At 36.3% G+C, this 22,313-nt stretch overlaps 1 protein-coding gene across 2 annotated transcripts in view; it reads left to right on the top strand.

Moving 5' to 3' along the window:
• CCSER2 (coiled-coil serine rich protein 2) overlaps nucleotides 1-22,313 on the top strand; it is a 126,989-nt gene that overhangs the window by 74,107 nt on the left and 30,569 nt on the right. For both annotated transcript variants that reach the window (XM_032796649.1, XM_032796696.1), the window contains 3 exons: nucleotides 11,541-11,624; nucleotides 14,112-14,198; nucleotides 17,995-18,093. In XM_032796649.1, the coding sequence (XP_032652540.1) occupies nucleotides 11,541-11,624; nucleotides 14,112-14,198; nucleotides 17,995-18,093 (270 nt within the window). The remainder of the gene's footprint in view (nucleotides 1-11,540; nucleotides 11,625-14,111; nucleotides 14,199-17,994; nucleotides 18,094-22,313) is intronic.

Raw genomic sequence — 22,313 nt, 5'->3', positions numbered from 1 at the left:
TTTTGTTGGTCAGGGGTTGGGGGAAAAAAAAAAACCCTGACCAACAAAAGTTGCACCGACAGAAGTACCTGTGTGGACAGCGCTTTCCTGCCGACATAGCTACAGCTGCTCAGTGGGAGTGGTTTAATTATGCTGATGGGAGAACTCTCTCCTGTTGGCAGAGTGGCTACATGGGATACGCTGTAAAGTCTGTAATGTAGACATAGCCTAATTGTTCTTTGGCAGTTGTGAAGTGAATTTATAGCCTCAGTTCAGTTCCTGGTTGGCACATAATCTTGTTGCAAAAAACCTGGTGCACACTTCATTGAAACACCCAACAAAAAAGTGAAGCCATAGCATCTGCAAAACCCTTCTGGATCAATTTATTATCCTTTGTGTTGTCAAAATTTTGAAAAACTGTGTAATATATTAAGAAAGATTTATGGGAAATGTTGATTAATGTGGGATTTGCTCGTTGTGACTTTAGGGTATACAAGGATTTTAGGTAGAGTGGGGACTTTTGTCCCAGTCTTTGGGGGTAGCTAAAAGTGTTTATTTTGGGTTGTTGGTGTTGAATGCCTTTCTGTTTGTTCCTATTGTTGAAATAAACAGAACTGCCACTTGCTTTCTGCTCACCTTTAGATACTAGTAACATGAACAAGTGTTAAATTTTCTTTGAGAATGTATTATGCTTGAAAATGTCCTTACTATCATTCTATGATTTACTTAAACCTAAACCTGATTACTTACCTAACAATGCTTCCTTAATCTGAGTTCTCTGTTAGATTAGCTGCCTCCCAGCAGAATTCTGAAAAAAACCACCAAAACCAAAAACCATTCAATTCCTATGTATTAGCCCCTCCCCTCCCCCCCCCGCCCTTTTGAGACTTGTTCCTTGAGAAAGTCGTTAGAAAACAAGCAACAGAAAATACAACATTGCTAAATAACAATGCTGGTATTTATAAACTATCTGAAATGGGTTTTCTGTGGGAAAAACAGGTTGTTCAATGTACTTTACTAAAATGGCTTATTTTCATTATCTTTTGTATTTGTGGAACATGTGCTGTAGATTAGGGCTTTTCTCTCAGCCTAAATGTCCTCCTGTTTGCAGCCTAACAGGTTAATTGGCCCATCTGGCCTATGTTAACCCCTTCAGGGTGAGTGTGGGAAGCATACACCATCACACCTATGTATATATATTAGATCATAACAGACTAGTAGCAGCAGTTAATTTCATCTTAAATATAGTATTATATTAATTTACTGCCTTGGTTTCTTCTCTAACAACCAATTGTGGTCTAGCCAAATACCTTTATTTTAAAACAAGTTTAAGTATTTTAATTATAAAAATAAAATTCCAAAAAGAAACATTGGTGTACTCTGCTGGGGATACACCTCTAGATTCAAAACTTCCAATTTTTAAAATTCTCATTTCAACAAGAAGTTTTCGAAGTCACTTTTCTGGGATACCAGTACTAGTTTCACTCAGTGTGAGTTAGTCTGTGACCTCACAGATGCTGATTCAATAGTGGGGGATAACAACACTGCACTGTGTAAAATGAAATTCTGATTTACCAAAAGAGTCATGTCTTTTTCAGCTTCACTGGAAAACATACGAAGAATTCAATATAGGCCATATGGACAAAGGATGGAATTGGTAAGGGGGACTTGAGCCCCTCACAGTGACAGGTCAAAGAGAAACCCACATATGGAGACGTATCTAGGCTCCTTTATTGTGTTAATTCAGCCCTATGTCTAGTCAGATGTATGTCCTTTATCCGTATTGTGAATCCACAAAATGTGCTTTCCTTAGGTACAATTTCTATATTTTTACTTAAATGGGATCCCTTGCTGCTGTTCATTTTTTTCCAATGACTTTTTTGAGATTATGCTTTTAATACTGTTTATAACACTTCCTTAGTACATCTCTTGTCTTATGAAAATATTCATATTCATTTTTTTCCGGAATCTAGGCATTCACAAGTAAGTGGTATGGCAGTTTTAAAGCAGAATGACAGGTCAGAGCAGAGGAAAAGTTCGGCGAGTTTTTTTTGGTTTGAAATGACAGCATAGTCATAATTTGTGTGTCTTTGAAAAATTTCTTCAGAGAAAAAAGAATCTTTTAGATAAATTATTCAGTTGGGAAGACTGCAAAGTAGGAGCATACTGTTGATTTACAAGTCAGTGATAGAAGCACAAAGGTTTAGTGTTTGTGTCAATCTGCATTTCTAGTCTAGAATGTTTTGCTGTAGTTAGTGTGAGATTCAAACACCTAGGAAGAACAAATTAACAGAACTCTGTTTCTCTCTGGAGGTTTTTTTATCCGTATGTTGATTCCCCTTCACTGCACAATGAGAGCCTTCAACCTTCTAAGCAATGGCAGTATGAAACTGAAACTGGTCTCTACAGCTTATGCACAGAAAAATAGAATGGGGGTTGGTGAGGATCCATAGGGGAGACCAGGCATGTCCTATGAAGCTACCATATCCTCCACAACAGGAGTAGGAGGAAGTTCCAATGCACAACAGGAGACGTTCCAATGCAGAAATGCTGCACCTTTTTTTTTTTTCTTTTCTTTTTTTTTTTTTTCCTCCTGTTCATGAGATGCCCAGAGCTCCTTTGATGCTGCTCAATTCTGGCAAAGATAATTATTTCTGTTCTGAGTTTGGATTTTTTTAACGGACACGTGTTTATTTTCTAAAGGTTAATTTTATTTAAGGATTGGGGTGAATGTAGTTAAGAATTGCTGTATTTGTAATGGCTGTTTTTGTCTCTCTTGCAGACTGTGGCAAGAGACTTTTCTTTCCCCCACTTAAAAAAAATAAAAATAAAAATAAAAAAAACTAGCTTCAGCGTTTTTGAAAGGGCCTTTGTTTTCTTCTGTTCCAACATAATTGATGCCTATCCATCATCTACACCAGAGTTTCTCAAATTAGGGTCCGCAGATGGCACTCCAAGGGCTCCACAGGCCCCACTGATCAACTCCTCCCCTTTTCTCCCAGCACCTCCTGCACACCGGGGAACAGCTGTTCAGTGTCATGCAGGACGTGCTGGGAGGGAGCGGAAGGAGTGGGGAGGTGGTGTGCTCAGGGCAGGGGTTAGAAAAAGGTGGGGAAGAGGAGGTGGAGGGGTGGAGTGGAGGCAGGGCCTGGGGCTGAGTTGGGGGGCTTGGAGGTCTACGAAAATTTTAAGTCAAAATTGGGGTCCTCAGGTTGCTAAAACTTGAGCACTACCGATCTACATTATTATGTGTGGGACTGGGCTAGGCTTCAGAATTTTCAGGTGGATATGTTGGGGCAATTTGAAATTTGACTATCAAAAATGTGAAAATGTTAGGAAATCTTCAGGTAAACACAGCAGTAGAAGTGAAAACATTTAGAGTTTTACAAGGATAAATGTTCAAATAAACGATAGAACTGGGAGCTATAAGCCCCCAGCCACTGAAGGATTTTGTAGTACTTTATATATGATAACTAAGTGGCAGAACAACAGTAACTAACTGGAAAAACATGTTGCAAATTATTGATCATAACACCCCTTCCAGGTAAGTAACTATCCCCATTTTATGGATGGAGGAAACTAAGAAAGGTTTGGATTGGATTAAAGCTACAGAGCAAGGATTAGAATGGCTAAATTCCTTGCGCTATGAAAGTAAAATGGTCTTGTAGATTACTTGTTATCAAGCTGCCCTTCTTTGTAGCCAGACACTGTGCTGATTGGTCAGTTCTAGAGTCAGAATGGCTGAAGGTGGCTTGCTGGAAAGTAGTTTGCAACAAGCTCATAGCCTTCAGCAGGAAACATGAGCAATGCTGTCCTCTCAGCTGTGAATTTGTCTGGGTTCCTCTCAGATTAACGGACTGGTAGTTGAGTTTTTCATGGACCTAGAAGTAGATGAGGCAAACCATCAACTCCAATGGTTGACTTATTTTCAAGGCTGTCTTCACAAGGAAAACTGAGATTAACCCTAATATTTTTGGCTCTCAAGATAAGCAGGGAACATCACAGGCTTCACAGATCCTCAGAGCCTGGCTCTCTAAATAAACCTGTATGTGGTTTTAGTTAAACTAGTAAATTGGGTAAGGGGTGGTATTCTTGATGTTAGTTTTTAAAGCCGTAGGTTACTTCAGAATTTGTTAGAAAATAGCACTATGGAAATCAGTAACTGGAACTTGTATACTACATTAACTTTTCCTATTAGTGAGTCCAATATTTTCTGTTAATTCTCCCCTATGTTAAATAATTGCTACTTTGGGTAGTAGCTGAGCATATCAACTTCATTGCTGATTGCGCACAACATAACTGCTATTCTCTGCCTTTTGAAGGCAATATTTTATAATTCGACTAAATGTTAGAAATTACAGTTATATTGGACCTTCCATATATACTGAAAAGCCTTAAAATAAGCAAACAACTTTAGAAAATTAGATATCATATAAGCTGCAAAAGGGAGAATGGGTTTGAGCCCTGTTTTTACTACTTTATGATGTATAAAGGAGATCTGAAATTTCTTTTAAAACAATCCATCAGAAGTAACAGTAATATGAAATCTTGCTTTTATTCAAAAGTATTGCTATTTTGTTGTTGCATGTCAGCAACGGTCTTAAAACCCCATAATTTGAGCTATGAAGCCTACTCCTAACAAATTTAAGGGTGTGGTACTTTGGACTAGTTAGATCCACAAAATGCTACTGACTATTTCACTTCTCTCAACTGTTGGATGAGAGAATTCAGATGTGCTGTTAGTGCTAAGTTTTGTTTGTTTGTTTTTGGATGTAGATTCTTGTTTGTATGGAAACTTAGAGGTGGTTATGAGAAAATACGCAACCCAGGAGTGGCACAGAGATTTTTACCTTCATTCACTGGTTAATATGCATGAAAGATCACAGTACAGACAGCATTAATAACAAAGGAGCCAAAAGCCTAAAACAATTATTTTAAAATATTTTATGAAACACTTTTCATGAAAGCATTATATATAAACAGTATAAGTATCTTTATTCAGTTCTACTTGAGCTTTGGTGTTGTGAGAAACACAGATGTGGGTTTTGTTATGTTTTTACTGTTAGCTTTTAAGGTGTTAATGATGAGGTCGTTATTTGGGTTAGGGATTCTCATTAGTGGTGACTCATCCAAATAGAATTTAGTTTACCTTAATTCATTTTCACAATGTGATCTTGGACAGAACTCATACTAGTCAGAGGTAAGATTTTTTTTTTTTTTTTAAGCCTGATTTAATTTGCCCCATTCTGTTTGTTTAAAAATACAATGCACTCCTTTTATAAGAATCACATCTGTCCCGGTAGATTCTTACAAGCAGAGTATTTTTGTTAGTATAGGAATGATTTTGTCCTAGTGGTTTTAATGACTATATGCAGTTGATTTTTATAAATGCAGTGAAATGTATGTATAAATAAATGTCACACAAAAGAAGAAGAAATTGAGTTTTGAGATACACTTTATTTGGTTAATTTTTAAGTTTACAGTGATATCAATATGAACTCAACCACTGCTATTTCTAACAAATGAGGCGAAATTTTAGCAAAAAATAAATTAAAAACTTAAACTGAAGTCACCAGTTTAAGTTTTATTTATTTATTTTAGTGGAGTACAAGACTTCTGTGATTGGTAAATAGGAAAAGTTCGGGGAACAGTAATGTATTTAGCTATGGTATCTTTTCCAAAGAATTCTTGATTTTAACTGGTGATACTAAATAGGATCATTATTCTCTAGCAGTCTGAAGTTCTGATTCAGCAAAATACTTAAGCAAGTGCCTATCTTTAAGCATGTGACTAGTCCCATTGATTTGCTGAATTGGAACCTTAATGCATAGATCTCCTCTTCTTTTGTAGGCCGCAAAGAGAAAATGGGTAAATAGTCCAAGTGAAACTATATATGAAATACTAAGGCAGATGATGGTAGTTAGATTTTACCTTAGCCCTATATTTGCCTTTCTCTGCTGAAAGCTTCAAAAGCTTAGCCTCACTCAAGAGCAGGAAACTGACAAACATTTTTAATCTCTGTACAAACTGCAAATCTCAGTCCTGTATTTTAATTGGTATAATGAAATATTTGCAGAGAATCCCCAAGGTGTAATGATTAGTTTACCTGACTGAGGTAATAATCAGTACAGACTCTGAGATCTAGTCATTTATGATGGCTTATTATGAGGAGGACGACATCTGTCTTTTAACTCTCCTGGTCTTTTAGAGATTACATTCTTTTCCTTTTTGAAAGGAATGGAATAACAGTGTAAATGTTTTTAAAGTACTTTTTTTTCTCTCTTACTAAATGTGTTGTTTCTCAGTGTAGATGCATGTGAAAAAAAGTAAAAAATTATATATCAAGTACCAAATGAAACAGCAGAAGTCACACTCTGACATGTGTCAAGTAAATTGAACTGTAATATTGTTAATATAAAATGGGGAAAGCTTGTGTGTCTCACCAACAGAAGTTGATCCAACAAAATACCTCCCCCACCTTGTTTCTCTTAAAAAAAAAAAAAAAAAAAAAAAAAAAAAAAAAAAAAAAAAGAAATGGGAGGCCAAATCTTTCTTACTGTGTCTTAGTGCCTATTCAGGGATCTGACCTGCACAATTTTAGTCAAATGAGGTTTTTATAGTATCTTAGGGGAAATCAGAATTAGAGGCAAGTGAAGTACTCTGTTATTAACCGTCAATATTTTATATTGAATACTTCTTCCCACCCTAAAGTATAGATGTGACCATTACAGATGCAGGCTTGAAAATTTAAAATAAGCACTTCAGTATTTGTTATATTTATTTCAAATATACTATAAAAGTACATTAAATCATTTAGAGTGACAGAAGTTGCATTAAAGAAAATTTTAATTTCTGAAATAAAGGTCTATTAAGTATTATATCTAGGTGTATAGCATTTAAAATTAAACCCATAACATTCATTAAGGCCATTCTAAGACAATAAAATCAGCTGATCTGTAATGTAATCTGTAACAAAAATGCAGATTTCTTTGGAATGAAATTAACTTTGTGTGCATTCTGCTTCATATTCCACTTTAAAACTGAAATTAAAATGTCATGAATAAATTCAAATGTCACTCTAAGTAATAGCCATTGTGACTGCAATGTTGTAGTGAGCTCAGTTCTTAATTTAAACTGATGAGAGCTGACTGCTTAGACTTAATCCCAGGACACTGCAAAAAGAACTGTCTTTTGAGTCTTACTCTGTTGCCATCAAACTTGTATTGTACAAAATAAACACATTGCGTTTAAAGTGGTAAAAGTTACTTATGAAAATATGGATGTTGCTCTCCAAAAATATAGCAATTATGATGGGTGGCGGGGGGCAGCCTTTTGTCTTTTAACTATGTTAGTTTTTCCAGCAGGAAGATGGCGTGGGAGAGCACATGTATTATGATTTTATCGCTACAAATAAGATGTGTGGATAGGATACTTTTCCAAGCGTCATGACTTACTTGGGACTACTTCTGATTTCAGCTCTGAGGTTCTGATTCAACAAGTTACTTTAATACATACCTAACTTTAAGCACGTGACTAGTCCAATTGACTACAACGAGGCTTCTAAAAGGTAGCCACATGCTTAAGTACCTTGTTGAGTCAGGATGTAAAAGTCCAGTGAAACAAATCGGAAGAGAAAAATTCCAACAAAAATAATGAAATTGAAAATGTGTATGGAAAACTAGTGTCTCAGATTACTGGTAGTCATAGTCAACAGAAAAAGACCATCCTTAAACAGAAGGATGTGGATCTAAAGCAGCAATGATCGTTCTTTTGTCAAAACAGATTGCATTGATATTTAAACCAAGCAATAGGCTGTGTAGAAACTGTTCTGTTATAAGTTTAGTTTTCAGCTTTCTACGTGGCTAATTAAATGTGAGATGTTCCACTGTGTAGAACACAAGCACAATTAGTGTGTTTCCTTGTCTAAACGTGAATAAATGTCAGAAGTAATCATAATAGGACTACTGGAATTTGAGACTTATAAGCTGTTTATCACACACTTTAAATTAATTAGAAAATAGTTACGAATAGTATTGGATTAATTTTCTGTTCTCTCTAACAGCACCGCTTTCCAGAATCAACTTTCAATTAAGAATTAGGTAAAATTGTCTTGTGTTGCTGCTGATTTGGTTTTTACTCTGTAAAATTCAAATTAGGCATATTTGGAAAGTATTTGTTTTTACGCTGCGCTTTCCAGTTTCTTTGAATTTACATCAAATTGTACTGAAGCTGTCCTCATTGCAAAGAAGTGTTTTATTGAGTAGCTACATTAGGCACAAATGCGACTATCCCAATTATATTTACACACGCCTATTGTAGAAATGTACATTTAACCTGTTGACATTCCTAGATAAGCAATAAAATATTCCAGTTATTTAGAAAACGTCAGTTGAATAAAGAACTAATATTTGTATGCATGTTGCTGTTTGATATATGTTGGTGGTTGACTTACTAAACTTAGGTCCACTGTCACATGACAGCATAAGAGAACAGCTTTATTTAATGCATTATTACGTTTCTGAAAATAAAGGTTTATATTCCGTTATTCAAATTTCCCAAAAGTTGACACATGACTAAATATTATATCTAGCCAGTCAAAATGCAGTATACCTTAATACTAGTTATAGTTATTCTTGCTAATCCTATTTGAAGCTCCCTCCCTTTACATAGGGAAAATGGTGCTCCTTCTGGTGCTAAACTTTTCATATTGACAGTACAGCTGAAAAGAAAGAGGAAAGAAGGAAAACGTGGAACTCCTTCTAAAATAACTATATTTGTAGTCATTAATATTGTGCAGAATAGTGTGCTGAGGTTCCAATGGGTGTTTATTGTTAGACCTGTGTACTGTAAGCATTGGAAGTGATTCACCTGATCATGGGAAGAGCAGCGAAAATGAACTTGCATCGTGCTTTGATTCTGAATATATAAAAGTGTATGATAAGGGTTACAAAATTGATAACTACTAGAACACATACAAACCTCTTGTTGCTGATGTGACATATCCTACGCACATTAATTCCCTTTGTAATGAAGTCAGTAGTTTTAACTAGAATTCCTCTTTAGTTGTCTGGATCTGCAGGTGGCAAGCATTATTCCAGGCCCCTGTGACCGTCTTTTTTAAAATGTATGCAAATTAATCTAATTTTAAATAGTATTCATTTCCAGGCGTCAACTGATACCTGTTTCTGTGTGTACCCTTTCTTCTAAGTGCGTATAACTATTTGAAAAAGCATAACCATTTAACTTAGCATTACACTGCAAATGCCTTTTAATGAAATTCACCAGATACTGCTTGCTTGTTACTGAGGCCTAGCAGTACCTTACTCCTTTTAAAATGTTTTTGTACAATAATATTACAATAAAAATCATCTTACAAATATCTTGATCAAAGTGGACTCTCTCATCTGCCCATATAAGCATATTGCACATGTATTAGCAAGCTGTGCAGAAGGAACAAGCAGCAGCTGATGAAGTGAACGGCACTCTATATGCCCTGTGATGCTTAAGCTAAATTAGTCTCCACCAAGTGGTCAAAAACCTTCAGTAAGAAAAGCTGACATGAAATTTGACCCTGTGGAGAATCAATAGTCAGATGGTAAAAAGAGTAGAAGAGAGGGTATTGTAAGGAGCAGGTGTATCTTGTGAGCGTAAATTCAGTTTAAACTTTATTATAGCAAAACTATTTTTTACAAAAAATATGTGGTAATTTCTACAGTGTTTAAGGATGCTGAGGGTTGTGATATATGGCTGTTGCTGCCAGAGGGATGCTGGCAAATGGAGAAGCAAACATGTAAAGGGGACTCTCATTAAAATACTTTACCAGTTCAAACTACATTGTAATTGCTTCCATATAACTTTTTCGCTATTTTTTATAAAAAGCATCTGAAGATCTCTCTTCCTTCAGTGGCAAGTGCCCTGTGTAATTTAATTGTAAAATTCTATGGGAAGTAATTCACATGGATTAGGGGGCAAAATACGCATATCTATGGCAATTATTTTAGTAAGACCCATTAGGGTTTTTAATCAGTCTGTGGCTGTAGAGGGACATTTGCACTCATGGAATCTAGTAGTGTGACTAGAACTCTTTGTTTTGCCTGGTTACAAGCAAATTGAAGGATAACCTGGAAAATTACAGTTCTCCAAATGCTACCTGGGCACGTGGGGATCACTGAGCAAATATTGAGAAACAGACAGGATCTCTCTTCATCCTTCCAAGTGACTGGGATAGCAACCACAAATAATCTCCATCCCTTTCAGAAGCTAGTGAGCTAGGCAGAAAGAGAACCCTTTTTCTCCATAGCACGGGAGCAGGAGTGAAGCCTTGAAGAATCTTAAAATAGGGTGTTGCATTGTAATGTTTGTTGTGGTGGTATGTAATGATTTGAGGCAACATATGAAGCATTGTAATACAAAAGTGGTAATGTGACATGAGAATCTCTCTCCAATGATTTTGTCTGATTTATTCTTTGACATAACTGACTTTTCAAGACAGTATCACTGGTACAGAACATTTCACATTATCAGCTGTTTGTCATGGCTGTTTAAATGCTTCAGGAAGCAGTTATGCAATTATCTTTTGTCATCTTTTCATGATCTTTGCAGTTGTAGTGGCTGTGCTTAATTTCAGAATGCAGTGCTAAAAATAAAATGTGCTCTTTCACTGTGCACCATATTGGGCTCATTTAAAAAAAATAGGGTCTGATAGTTGTAGATTCATTCTGTGTTAGTCAACCTATTAAGAAGCAAAAATATTTTTGAGTTTAAGAAATAATCTCTAGTTGAAGTAAGAACTATTTTAGTATAATTTAGGTGCGAGTCACATTTTAATATTGCTTAGTCGTGTTATATTTTTTCCCCTAATTATTGCAACTGTTAAATGGAGACAGAACTCGGATGCATAGGATTCTGAAAAGTGAAACATTGCAAATGTAGCCTGGTTTTCAATAACAAGGTACGCTAGTTCAGGGCTCTTTGGTCTACCACTCCACTGTGTCCCTCTCACTAATTATTTTTCTGGACAGGTATTTGGAACCATTGGGGGACAGGTTTCTTGTTCTGAGTAATAACATGTATGTGGTTCACTGTAATATTAGGGAGATGTTTTGACAGACCATTCTTCTATAAGGCACAGATTGTAAGTGAAGAGATGGTACCAGCTAAACAATACAATAGTAAATATAAGTTCGGTGTCACAGCATTAAAAATACATTTTGTTCCAGAACTGCATAACTGCAGTTTATTTTGCTTTGTAAGAATAGTGGAAATGCAATGCAAATGGTAGTACAAGAAGAGCAAGGAAGAATGTCATGAAAATGTGATCTAAAAAAGCATGTTAAGGGTTTCTCTTATTTTTATAAAGTTTGTTTTAGTTTTGAAATGTTGTTCTTGATTCTTATTTATGGCAGACATCCTAGGTAGTATTGAAAAAGTTAATCTCAACTCTTTTAATATAATAGCAAAGCTCACAGTGTTTATACTTTGGTGTCTGAAACTGACTTTGGGAATTAGCTATTCAGCAAACAAACTGAATGGGCCTTCATTCTTTTCTTTTTCTCTGGCAGAATGATGAGAATGTCTGTCTTCAGGATATCCCTCTCTCAATACCATCAAGCCCAGAACCACAGGATGTTGAGCCTATATATAAGGTAAATTAACATTGATTGTATTGCAGAATAGCATAACTTTGTGTTTATCAGTACTGCACATGACTGTAAAGTTAGTATTTCCAGATCAAATAAGGCAGTATAAAACTGAGGTGAGAAACCGTTCTTATATTTATAATGGTCTTATCAGCTCAGTGGGGTAATACATTCTTTGACATTGTAATAAATTACCTCTTTAATTTTTTAATAGCTAAGCCACAGATGGATAAATTATATTCTTGCATATGGCAATATATCTTGAAAATAAGCTACAAAGTATATTTTTTACCATTTCTTGTGTAGTATTTTGTTACACCTTGGTTCCTACACTTCAAAACAAACAAACCCCAAAAGCTGCTGACCTGTTTTTTATACTATCTAAAGTTTTTTCAAATTGACACAAGTTGATCATTTTTTCAATAATTCCTTTTCATATTTGCAGTTGACATGTTACAATAACAGCATGTGAAGTTCTTTGTTTTAATTTTATAGATTGTCTTTATCCTAAATATTTACTGATCTATATGTCCCGTAATTTTCACAGAAACGAGCCAGGCCTTAGAACCTATGACAATTTACACCACCAGAGAATCTTCCCCAAATATGGTCCTCTCTCTCCTTCTCCGCAAGCATTTTCATGAATGCTAAATTGTAGTCACATTGCTAAGCTTTTATTACTTCTGTAAAATAATATTCTATTTTATTTTGAAGTATGATTACAGTGCAATTAAAGTACTTATCTATGTATTTTGTTATATTTACAATTTTTTTTTGTTCACTTATCCACCAATATGCAAAGTTCTAGAACTTGCAGTGGGGTCTTCCAGTCATTAGTGCAGGTTTTTCTACAGGAAGAACTTTGAAAACACAATAAAATCAAGGATGTGAGTTGATTGCAATAGATATTTAAAAGGAACACTGATGAAGTTGAGTGGCCCAAAAGAGAACTGGTTTTCCTTTTCCATTTCAGTTGATCTGGTATGTGTTTTGGGTGCTGCTTTATAAAAAAAATATTTTATACTGTTGTCCATCGCTGTAGTATTTGAGTATGTTTCACTTAATTGATATAAAATCCACCAGTGTCTATAGGCAGCAGCTGCAAGAAACTGATAGTGTAGGATTCATTTTTAAAAATGGACCAGAAATAAGAAACATATAAAATTAGAGGACTATTTTTTAGATTTGGCTATCTACTGGAAAGGGCCTGCATTTTAGAATATAGTCCTGTAGCTGGCTCTGCACAGATGGACTCTTGCGCCTTTGTAAAGTTCCATTTAAGTCATGGCTGCAAGGAGTCACCAACAGCAAGACTGGGACATAAAATACTTATGTTTCAGGCACTCCATGCAATATAATTGTATTTCTGCTGCTTGTACTGTGGTCATCTTTTGAGCTAGTTACACTGCATCTACTATCTCGGGTCTTTCAGAAATATAGTCTTGAAACATGAATAATTCCTAGAAAAAGAAAGTATTGCCTTCTGTTTTCAAAACCACACCAGGTTTAATTGACATTCAGTTCTTGTGACTTTTAAATAATCTTCTTTTTAATGAGTAGCTGCGTCTAGTTTGCATTACCATAATGTATCTTTGAATCTAAGTGTTTCATCCTACCATAGCAGATAAAAACAGTCTTTACTAAATTGAAATCATATGCAAATATTAACTGAAAATATGCCCCCACAATGCCTTGTGTAGCTGAACACTGTGATTAATTCACTGATAAATACTTAAAAATACCTCAGAAAGGAAAAGAAGTTAAGAAAACTCAATTTCATAGCTATCAAGATTAAAAATCCTTGAAAACATTGCATAAACATTTTTCTCTTTAAGTCTTATGTCTCCTGTTTGATCCAAGTTAAAATTCAGCTCAACAGGAGTTTCTACCCAGTGCAAGAAATAGTTATCCTTGTTTGCTAATTTTTTATAAAGTGTGATTTATTGTTATTTTCGTTCTGTTCTATTAGTCTACTTTCATGTGATAATTTTCAAATTGCAATTGACACAAATTACAGTATTGCTGCTTATTGTTAGATAAACAGGGTTATAAATATGCAGTAATTCTCAGTGTTGATTTTTCTTTCTCAACAGCTTATGTAATTTTGAAAGATCATAAAGCCATTGTGAATAAAAAGGAGCTTAAAATACTTTTATTGGAACTTGCGTACATTAAAAATTTAACAGGAGACAGTGTGTTTACTCAACCCTGTGTCTTGGAATAAAGAAGTTCAGTTCAGCCAAGATTCTCCACTGTTTTTAGCTGAACATTCAGCTTATGTACAGATAGCCCATGTCAGCATGTGGACAATGAGATGAAAGCAGAGTCTAACATATTTTAGGAGGAATTCATCGTGATTAATGCATATTTTCCTGCTGGTGCTTCAGCAGCATTTGATTGACTGTTTCCTGGGGAGATGTTAAATTAGATAGTTATCTATCCCCCCTGTAGAAAACTTCATGTTACCTATTTTTCTGTTACTTCATATGTCAGACTGAAGATCTGCTAAATGAGATCAGGCAGCTTAAAGAAGATCTGAAGAAAAAAGATGAAACAATCAAACGATTAGAGCACCAGCTTGTAAGTATAACTATGTGTTTTGCTAATGAAAACATTTTAATAATAGACGTGTACGCATTGCAGAGCATAATTTGTATAGTAATTTTCCTGAAGACTTTTAAGTGGGCTAGATTTTTGACTTCAGTGTTTATACTTACACGATCACAAAGATGTTGTTTATTAAGGCTGCGAGTGTGTCATGGAGGGCACGGAAGTAACTGATTCCATGAATTTCCGTGACCTCCATGACTTCTGCAGCGGCTGGTGCTGGCTCAGGGGCTGCCTGAGATGGGCAGCCCCTGGGCCAGCAGCAAGGCTTTGAGTATGTGGGAGGGGGCTCAGGGCTAGGGGCAGAGGGTTGGTGCTTACCTCGGGGCAGGGGACTCCCCTGCTCCCACTGGCATGGCCCCCCTGTAGCTCCTAGGTGGTGGAGGGGTGGAAGGTCTCTTTACTGTCTGCGCCTGCAGGCCCCGTCCCTGTAGCTCTCATTGGTTGAGGTTCCCGGCCAATGGGAGCTGCGGCAGCTCGCACTTGTGGCGGGAGCATCATAGCCGCTGACCCTGGCCCCTGCCTCCGCCACCTAGGAGCTGCAGGGATGTAGAACTGGCTAGGAAGCCCCTGCTAGCCCTGTCAACCCACCCTTCCCCCAGCACCAATGGGGGTCCTGGGCCCCAGCACTCATGGCGCCCCCAGACTGCCTCCCGCCCCCCAAGCGCCCATTGCCCTTCGCCCAAGTTTTAGTCAGGGCGGGTATTTTTAGTAAAAGTCATAGACAGGTCATGGGCCCCTGAATTTTTGTTTGTCCTGTGACCTGTCCATGACTTTTAGTAAAAATACCAGTGACTAAAACATAGCCTTATTTATTATTTATGGCTTGGTGCAGGATGAAGGATAAACAAGATGGTAATGGATGATAACCCGATTAATAACACACACAGCTTAAATAAAGAAAATTTAAAAAATGATTGGCCAAGTAATTTTTAAATAATTTTTCAACTAATATTGGAATTGAAAAGTGCCTCACTAAACTAAGAGTATTTGTTATATGCATGACTGAAGTTACAGAAAGTGAATATAGCTGTAACTGTTCTCTGAGGCTTTTTTAAAGCAATGAACAGGTGTAACAGTAAAATGAAAAATTATGTTCTTTCCCCACATAGATTTACTAAAGTGCATATTAAGACACCCACTAATTTTTAATCTTAGGCCATCAGTGTAGTTAATGGCTCCTAAGTAGGCAGTAAATACAACCTTGTTCATGATTTAAAAAAAAACAGCTACTCCTTAGTAAAAGTTCAGTACATCTATTTTTTTTTCTTTTACTGCTGTTCTGGGCTAATTCCGGATTATGCTTTGCCTGTCACTGCAGCACAGATTGCCAGGTTATAGCAATTATCTTGTTTTACACAGCTCTTATTGTTGGGCGGTGAGGGGGGATCCCTATAGGTTTGGATGCTATTTGCTTAAATAATTAGGTAAATAATCAGCTGTTTGATCCCCAGATGAGCCTAGCTGATTTGACATTTTTGACCAGTCCAGCTATACTTTAATAGGGGGTGGGAAGACTTTCAAGAGAGGATGGAAGCTTGGCTTGTTTAGAACTTTTTTTTTTTTAAGAGACTTCTGTGATGTGAGTAAAAAGTGAGTGAACCTCTGTCCAGTCTTCAAATCCTCCATCTTCACGCAATCAAAACACTTGCCTTGACTGAGTATAATGAGGGAGATTTTATATTAATCATCACTTTCAGCTTTTGTTTTCGTAAGGAAAAAATAATTCTTATTAACCGTGATAGTTCAGATCATGGATGCGTTAAGGTTGACACTGGATGTCAAATTAAAAGTTTATTTAGGGATTCATAGTTTTCTGTACAGATTACACAGCAGAAAGCTTTGTAATCTGGCTTTATTTTTTCTATCATGGGTGGAGATATATAAGCATTTGTCTTGTCAACCAGTGGAAGATTTTTAGCATCCCTTCCCTGTATAAAAATATCTAACTAGGCACTGATACACCTACCACGCCCTTATGAAAAAGATTAACAGAATTTAATATGGAGAAACAAAGTTTTTTAGAGATGTTTTTATAGAACCCTATAGAATTTGATGGAGAATAACATCCTTTATATTTTTAATTATCATATAAATGCAATTCCTTGTGGAGATAAACTTAAAGTAAGGAGCGTGTGTGTGTTTACCATACCATCATATATTTCATATTGTTATATATGTAAAGTATGAGTTTTTCCAAGCAAATGCTTATAAAATTTATACTACACTATCACACATTCTGTACGTTCCTTATATTTCAGAGGAACTTCTTTAGAAATGTTGGAGGCTTTTAAAATTTTATCAGGACTATTTGTCTTATTCCTTCACCTGCAAAGTCAGGCCCCTTAGTTACAATAAGAACAAAACTTCAGGCCGAGGGAGAAAAATGACTGATAACATTACAGAAACCTAATAAATACAGTAGCATTTCTGAATATATAAGTATTCCAACTTTGAGGTTTGATATCATGAAACTTCACTGGGCTACATAGAAATATTTTACTTTCAGATGATATAAAGCTCCCATTTCTAGCCGTTAAGAATTTCAAGGTATTTGATCTTAAACTTGTCACCAGCCTTGTCCTCGAAGATGAGATGTTAAGAACATGTCATTTTGGAGAGGGATTCTCCTTTTGAAGAGAAGGAAGAAATAATTCTGTAGCAGGTTAATTGGAGGGAGGCAAGAAATTATGGCTGTTTAAAGACTTTCACAGATTTTATAATTTTAGACTAAGTCCTAAGGGGAAAGATTGGTGGGTTGAGGGAAAAGGAAGTGGTCAAAGATGCATGATGTATTGATTTATCATATGACTCTGCAGTTTTTCACATGGATAGTATCTCCATCTCTGTTTGCAAATGTGTGTGTGTACCTATGCACATTGAAACTGCCCTGGCCTGTATATGTGGAATATATTCACTTTCTCTGAACGGGAAATGAAAAGTTAGTTTTTTATTTTTATTTTTTCACTTTAAATCATGGAATTCCAGGTAATACTATAACAAAGAAACAAATGAATAAAATTTTAAAAAAAAATCAGACTTACCTATAGTTGTTAGACCTTCAAATTATATTTACCTTCTTGCTGAGTTGTGTACCTAGTTGTTACAGCAACTGACAAATGTTGGGATGTAGACGGGAACTGTATTCTAAAGAAGAACAGATCTTGTGATCATAATTATTTGAAGATGCACTGAATATAGTAATGTAGGGCTTATGTTCATGGGAAGTTAGTGCGGAGTAAACTAGGGTGTGAATTTTAAAGTGCACTAACTATTCCACACTAACACTCCATGTAGACTATAAAAGTACCTTTGTGCAGTTTAGCTTCATACAATAGCAACTGAGCTAGTAGAAGTTTGTACCAAGCTGTACCACACCCAGGCATTTTCAGTACTCTATAAGACTGTCTACATGACATGTTAATGCAGAATAGTTAGTGTACTTTAAATTCACACTTTAGCTTACTCTGTATTAAATCCCCTGTGTGGGCAGTCTTTAGAAATTTAAGTGAACATAACCCACTTCCCCACCTAAAACCTGAACTTCAATTCTAAATTATTTAAAAGAATTATTTTGGAAAAGATTCAGTGGTGTAGGACTTTAAATACAAGTTCCCCAACTAAAATCATTACATCACTTGGCAATATGCCACATAATGGTTGAACATTAAACTTGAGTCTTATTACCAAAATACCATTCACATTTTGTGTTTCATTGTAAAAAATGTGTAATATATTCATTGTTTTCTTTTCTTTGATGGGGGCTAAGGCCACTAGGTGTAACTGTCACAAAGATGGCCAAAATCCTAAAGGGACGATGTGCACATATGCTGACAAATTCACACAAACCTCCTGCAGGAGAAGTTCTGTGAGTAACACTTGCATTCTCCCTCTCAAGTAAGATTTTGTGTGTTTCATTCTCTGATTCATTCTTATTTTATACCACTCCATGTGCCTCTGGTCTTCTCTAAAGATTTTCCCTGCTGGGTAAGACTGATTATTGCATTTTTATATCCTTGTAATTCTGCAGCAGGTATTTGACATTCTTTTCAGAGTTCAGTCTCCAATCATGTCTTTTCTTTCTCCTTATTTGGGCCATATTTTAGAGCATGTGTTTACTAATTAATAAATAAAATGAGGCAATAATAGAAAATACGTCTTTTTAATTTTAATTACAATTTAATTCTGTTGGGCCAACGCTTTATCTCTGATCACACATTAAAACACTTTTTAAAACAGAATGTTTATAGTACAAGATATTCTTATTTGATCCAATTTCTTTGTGGTAAATTTCAGTGTCTCTGTGCTCACTTGTCCTGACAAACAGTAACAATGTATTGACCTGAACTTAATTCATGAATGTAACAGAAGTTGTCCTCTTTCTCATTTATTCACTGAAGAGTTTAGCATCATGGGTTTTCAAATATTTAAAGGGTGGAGGTTATGGTAATAGAGAGACAATCTTCCCTCCCATGTGCAAGTGCATGGAGGAACCTTCTCTCACATTTCCAACTGCATTATATTTTTGAGGCAGCTATACCAATAATTTTAGGAATGTACTTAATGTTGTATTCTGCCATCTTAACACCCAGAAATGAGGCGCTGGCAGCACTATGTGACCAGCTAGCGCTGTGAGCTGCCAGCAAATGACCCAAGGACAGGTTTGTCAATCACTGCTCTAGATAGTTCTAGTAATTTTCTTAAATGGCTCAGTAACAATTATTCAGGTTTCATTCTGACACCAGTGTATACAACTTAGACACAAATCACTTTTACATTTGTAAAAGTTGTTAGGAGAATTTGGTGTAGGATTACAAAATAAAAAAAAGTTCTAAGAATTGCCAATTTAGATTCCCATTACCGGGACAGGAACAACACCAATGTGCAAGCTGAGAAGCCTCCAGCAAGCAGTGTCTGGGGCTATGTTCACTATCCCTCTTCTTCCTTGCTTTAAGTACTGAGGATAGAAAAGAGAGTATAACCTTTAACCACCCTTCACTTCCGTCTGACTTTTTCACTACTTGAATCATCAATATCCTTGATGTTCCACTTACGGGGTGTGTCATATTTCTGTCCCTTTGGGAACTTGTTTTTTGGAAATGTCTAGTCTGTATTTAGGTTGGAATCTAGCCCTCTTATATGGCTTCATTTTTCCATGTTTCAATTTTGTTAGGTTGATTACTTCTATCTTATATGTGTTTTTGTTGTCTGTGGCCACTGGCATGGATAAGGTAGCTAAGAGAGGCTGGCTTCAAGCTGTGCACTTCGTGCAGTGACAAAATTTCCATTACAAATGTCCATGTTCGAGGCATGTATCTGGCACATTAGGAAAAATCAAAAATTCTCAGGCCACCTATGAATCTCCTGACCTGTTCACTCCTTTGGTCAGGATGAAATCCACTCCTTTACATTGCCAGAGCATAGGTACCATAGCAGCCAGGGCACAACATACTCTTATATTGTAGGCTTGAGTATGTTGAGGATTTTTCCTACTGTCGTAGTGCCTTGTGGCTTCATGCACCTCTGTGATACTGTTTTCAGAGTATGTCTGAGTCCTATGAAGTGTTGACTAAAGAAGGTGTACTGTGCCCATGGTGATAGTATGGATGCCTTAGCGTGTCCTCCCAGAGACAGTGATTTATAGTCCTGATGGTTGTTCCTGTCTATAACTGTGCTTTCTCAGGTCACTTTGAGATTTTCAGCTGTGGCAGATGAAGGATGACCATCCCATAGAAGTAGTTCCCTTTTCATTTATTTTGCTATCTGAAGTATTGTTCAGTGAGGCCTCAGGACTGATCTAAGGTCTTCACAGAGACAATCCAATTATTCAGGATTGTGGATTCTACAGGATTAGTTTCTGTCTTGCAGGGCTATTTTCCCTCCGATTTGATCCAAAGTTGTCAAGACACCACCTTGATGTTACCCCAGCCGTTATGTGGTGCCCAATCTTGCTAGCTCACTAAGGGAGTAATCTAGTGTGGGTTCAACCCAGTGTCACTGGCAGATTATCTCTTGGACTGGGATCAAAAGTTCACCTACATGTTCTCTCCAATTTTGGTGCTCCCAAAAGATATTGCTAATTCAGGCAGATTGAAAGCAAGATTCTGTTGCTAGCTCTGGCCTGAGTTCAGTACTTTTTGGTTCTTTAACTCTCAGGAAGTAATGTTGGAACCACATGTCTCAATTCCTAGTATACTAGATCTCTTGATCCTATTGTAGTCATTTTGAGCAGGCTACTACTTTTGGAACAGTCAAAGCTCTCTTTGAGTTTTGTCAGGCTCTACTTGGGTGCCATGTCTGCCCATCTTTGCATCAGACTGTGGAAAGCAATCTTCATTCACCGTATAACAATTAAGTTTCTGAAAGGGTAACTCTATGATATTTCCTCTGATGCATACAGTACTTCTCATATGAGATCTGAATCTGAACTTTGTCAGACTGTTTTCTTGAAGACAGTATTCCTCATACTCATATCACAACCACAAGTTAGTGATTTATAGTCCTCATGCTTTTTCCTTTCTGTACCATGTCCATAAAAATTTTAGTCCTGAGTGCTCACTCCTAATTCCTTTCTAAAGTAGTCTGTGATCACACTCCCATAATTAATCTACTTGTAAATTGTGCCAAGTCTAGTTCACTTGAAGGGAGATCAAATTCTAGTACTGAATCTATGCGTAAGTTCTCTAGACGTTTTTGTGACCTCTCTGCTCGAAGGAGTCCAAATGTATTAGGTTGTATTTATATGCTTGTTGGTACTTGGCAGGCATTCAGCCACATGAAGGTATCTGAGCACACTCGGCTAAGTTTGAGGCAACTTCTACAATATACATGTGCACTTTGCCCATCACTGAAATATGCTATGTACACACTTCTGCAACGCTATAGTCTTGCTTTGGGCTGTACATTAGATGCCCAATTCAGAGGAGCAATCTTGCAGTAACTTTTAATTAATACTTTTCAGACCTTCCTCTTGGCAGTTCATAACTTCTTGTTAATCTTCAAAAAAGGAGGAATCATATGGGTAATTCACAAAAAAAGGAAGTTCCTTGCTATGTGGCTGTTTGAGTTGATCATCTATTATAAGGATCAACAATTCCATGCTACTTTAGAGTTTTTCCTATGAAAATTTCTGAATCAGTGGAAGAAACTGCAGGAGTAGTTGGGACCATGCTCCTTAAAAATTTGGACCCAGAGGAGAAGGTGGAGGGTGAGTGGTCCAGTGGACACTGTTACCTAGAAGGATCCAAGCTCCTGCACTAGAAGCTCATTGATTCCAAGAGTGGGGATCCATATTAACAGTCATTTCAATGAGCCCCACTCCTGTAGGAAGTAACCATTTTCAATGATCCTACATATCAAATGTCTTAATATAATCTTGCAGGTAAAGAATCTATAATCTAATGATTTTGAAAAACAAATAAAAAATGAGTTATGTATACTTTTTTTGATTTGATGCATGTTTATAGGAACATTGATGAGACTTTAATAGCACAGACAAATCAGTAATATAGTGTCAGAGTTGGCTCAGATACTGTATATATCCTTAATCAATATGAATGAGTGCGTATTAGGGCAAAATGCAATGGTTTCTCCTTTATAACAACGTCTCCACAATTAACTGCTGGGCGTAGAACTGCATTTGTAGTCTAATTTTCACCTATTGCCTAAATTAAACTCTAAAGGTAATATTAATATTCAGGATCTGAGGAGTGAGCCCAGAAGCGAAGGGAAATGTTGTGTAATACTCTGTGTTTTAAAGACAGGCTGTCAGCTTGAACTTCTTGGAAACTTTTTTAAAATTCCAGTTTTAATCAAATATGAATTAAATAGGATGTTCTATTTTTTAAAGAATATTTCTCTCTAGCCATAAAATAATAAAAAATAGTATAAGTTTGAGCTCCCCTCTTGATATTTATAAGGATCTTAACAGGAAGAGGGAAAACTGACCAAGGGAAAAATGAAAATGACTATTCACAATGTGTTGTCAAATATTCAAAGTAAGCCAGAAAAAGTTTTCTTGCTAACTTTCAGTGTTTGTAACCTTGCTGTTACTTGTAACTATTGGGTAGAAAACGTTTAGACAGAAAA

Source organism: Chelonoidis abingdonii, chromosome 15 (assembly GCF_003597395.2).
Source record: "Chelonoidis abingdonii isolate Lonesome George chromosome 15, CheloAbing_2.0, whole genome shotgun sequence".
Lineage (NCBI taxonomy): Eukaryota > Metazoa > Chordata > Testudines > Testudinidae > Chelonoidis > Chelonoidis abingdonii.
Note: the sequence above shows the minus strand (reverse complement) of the source record. Positions and strands in the feature narration are given on the sequence as shown.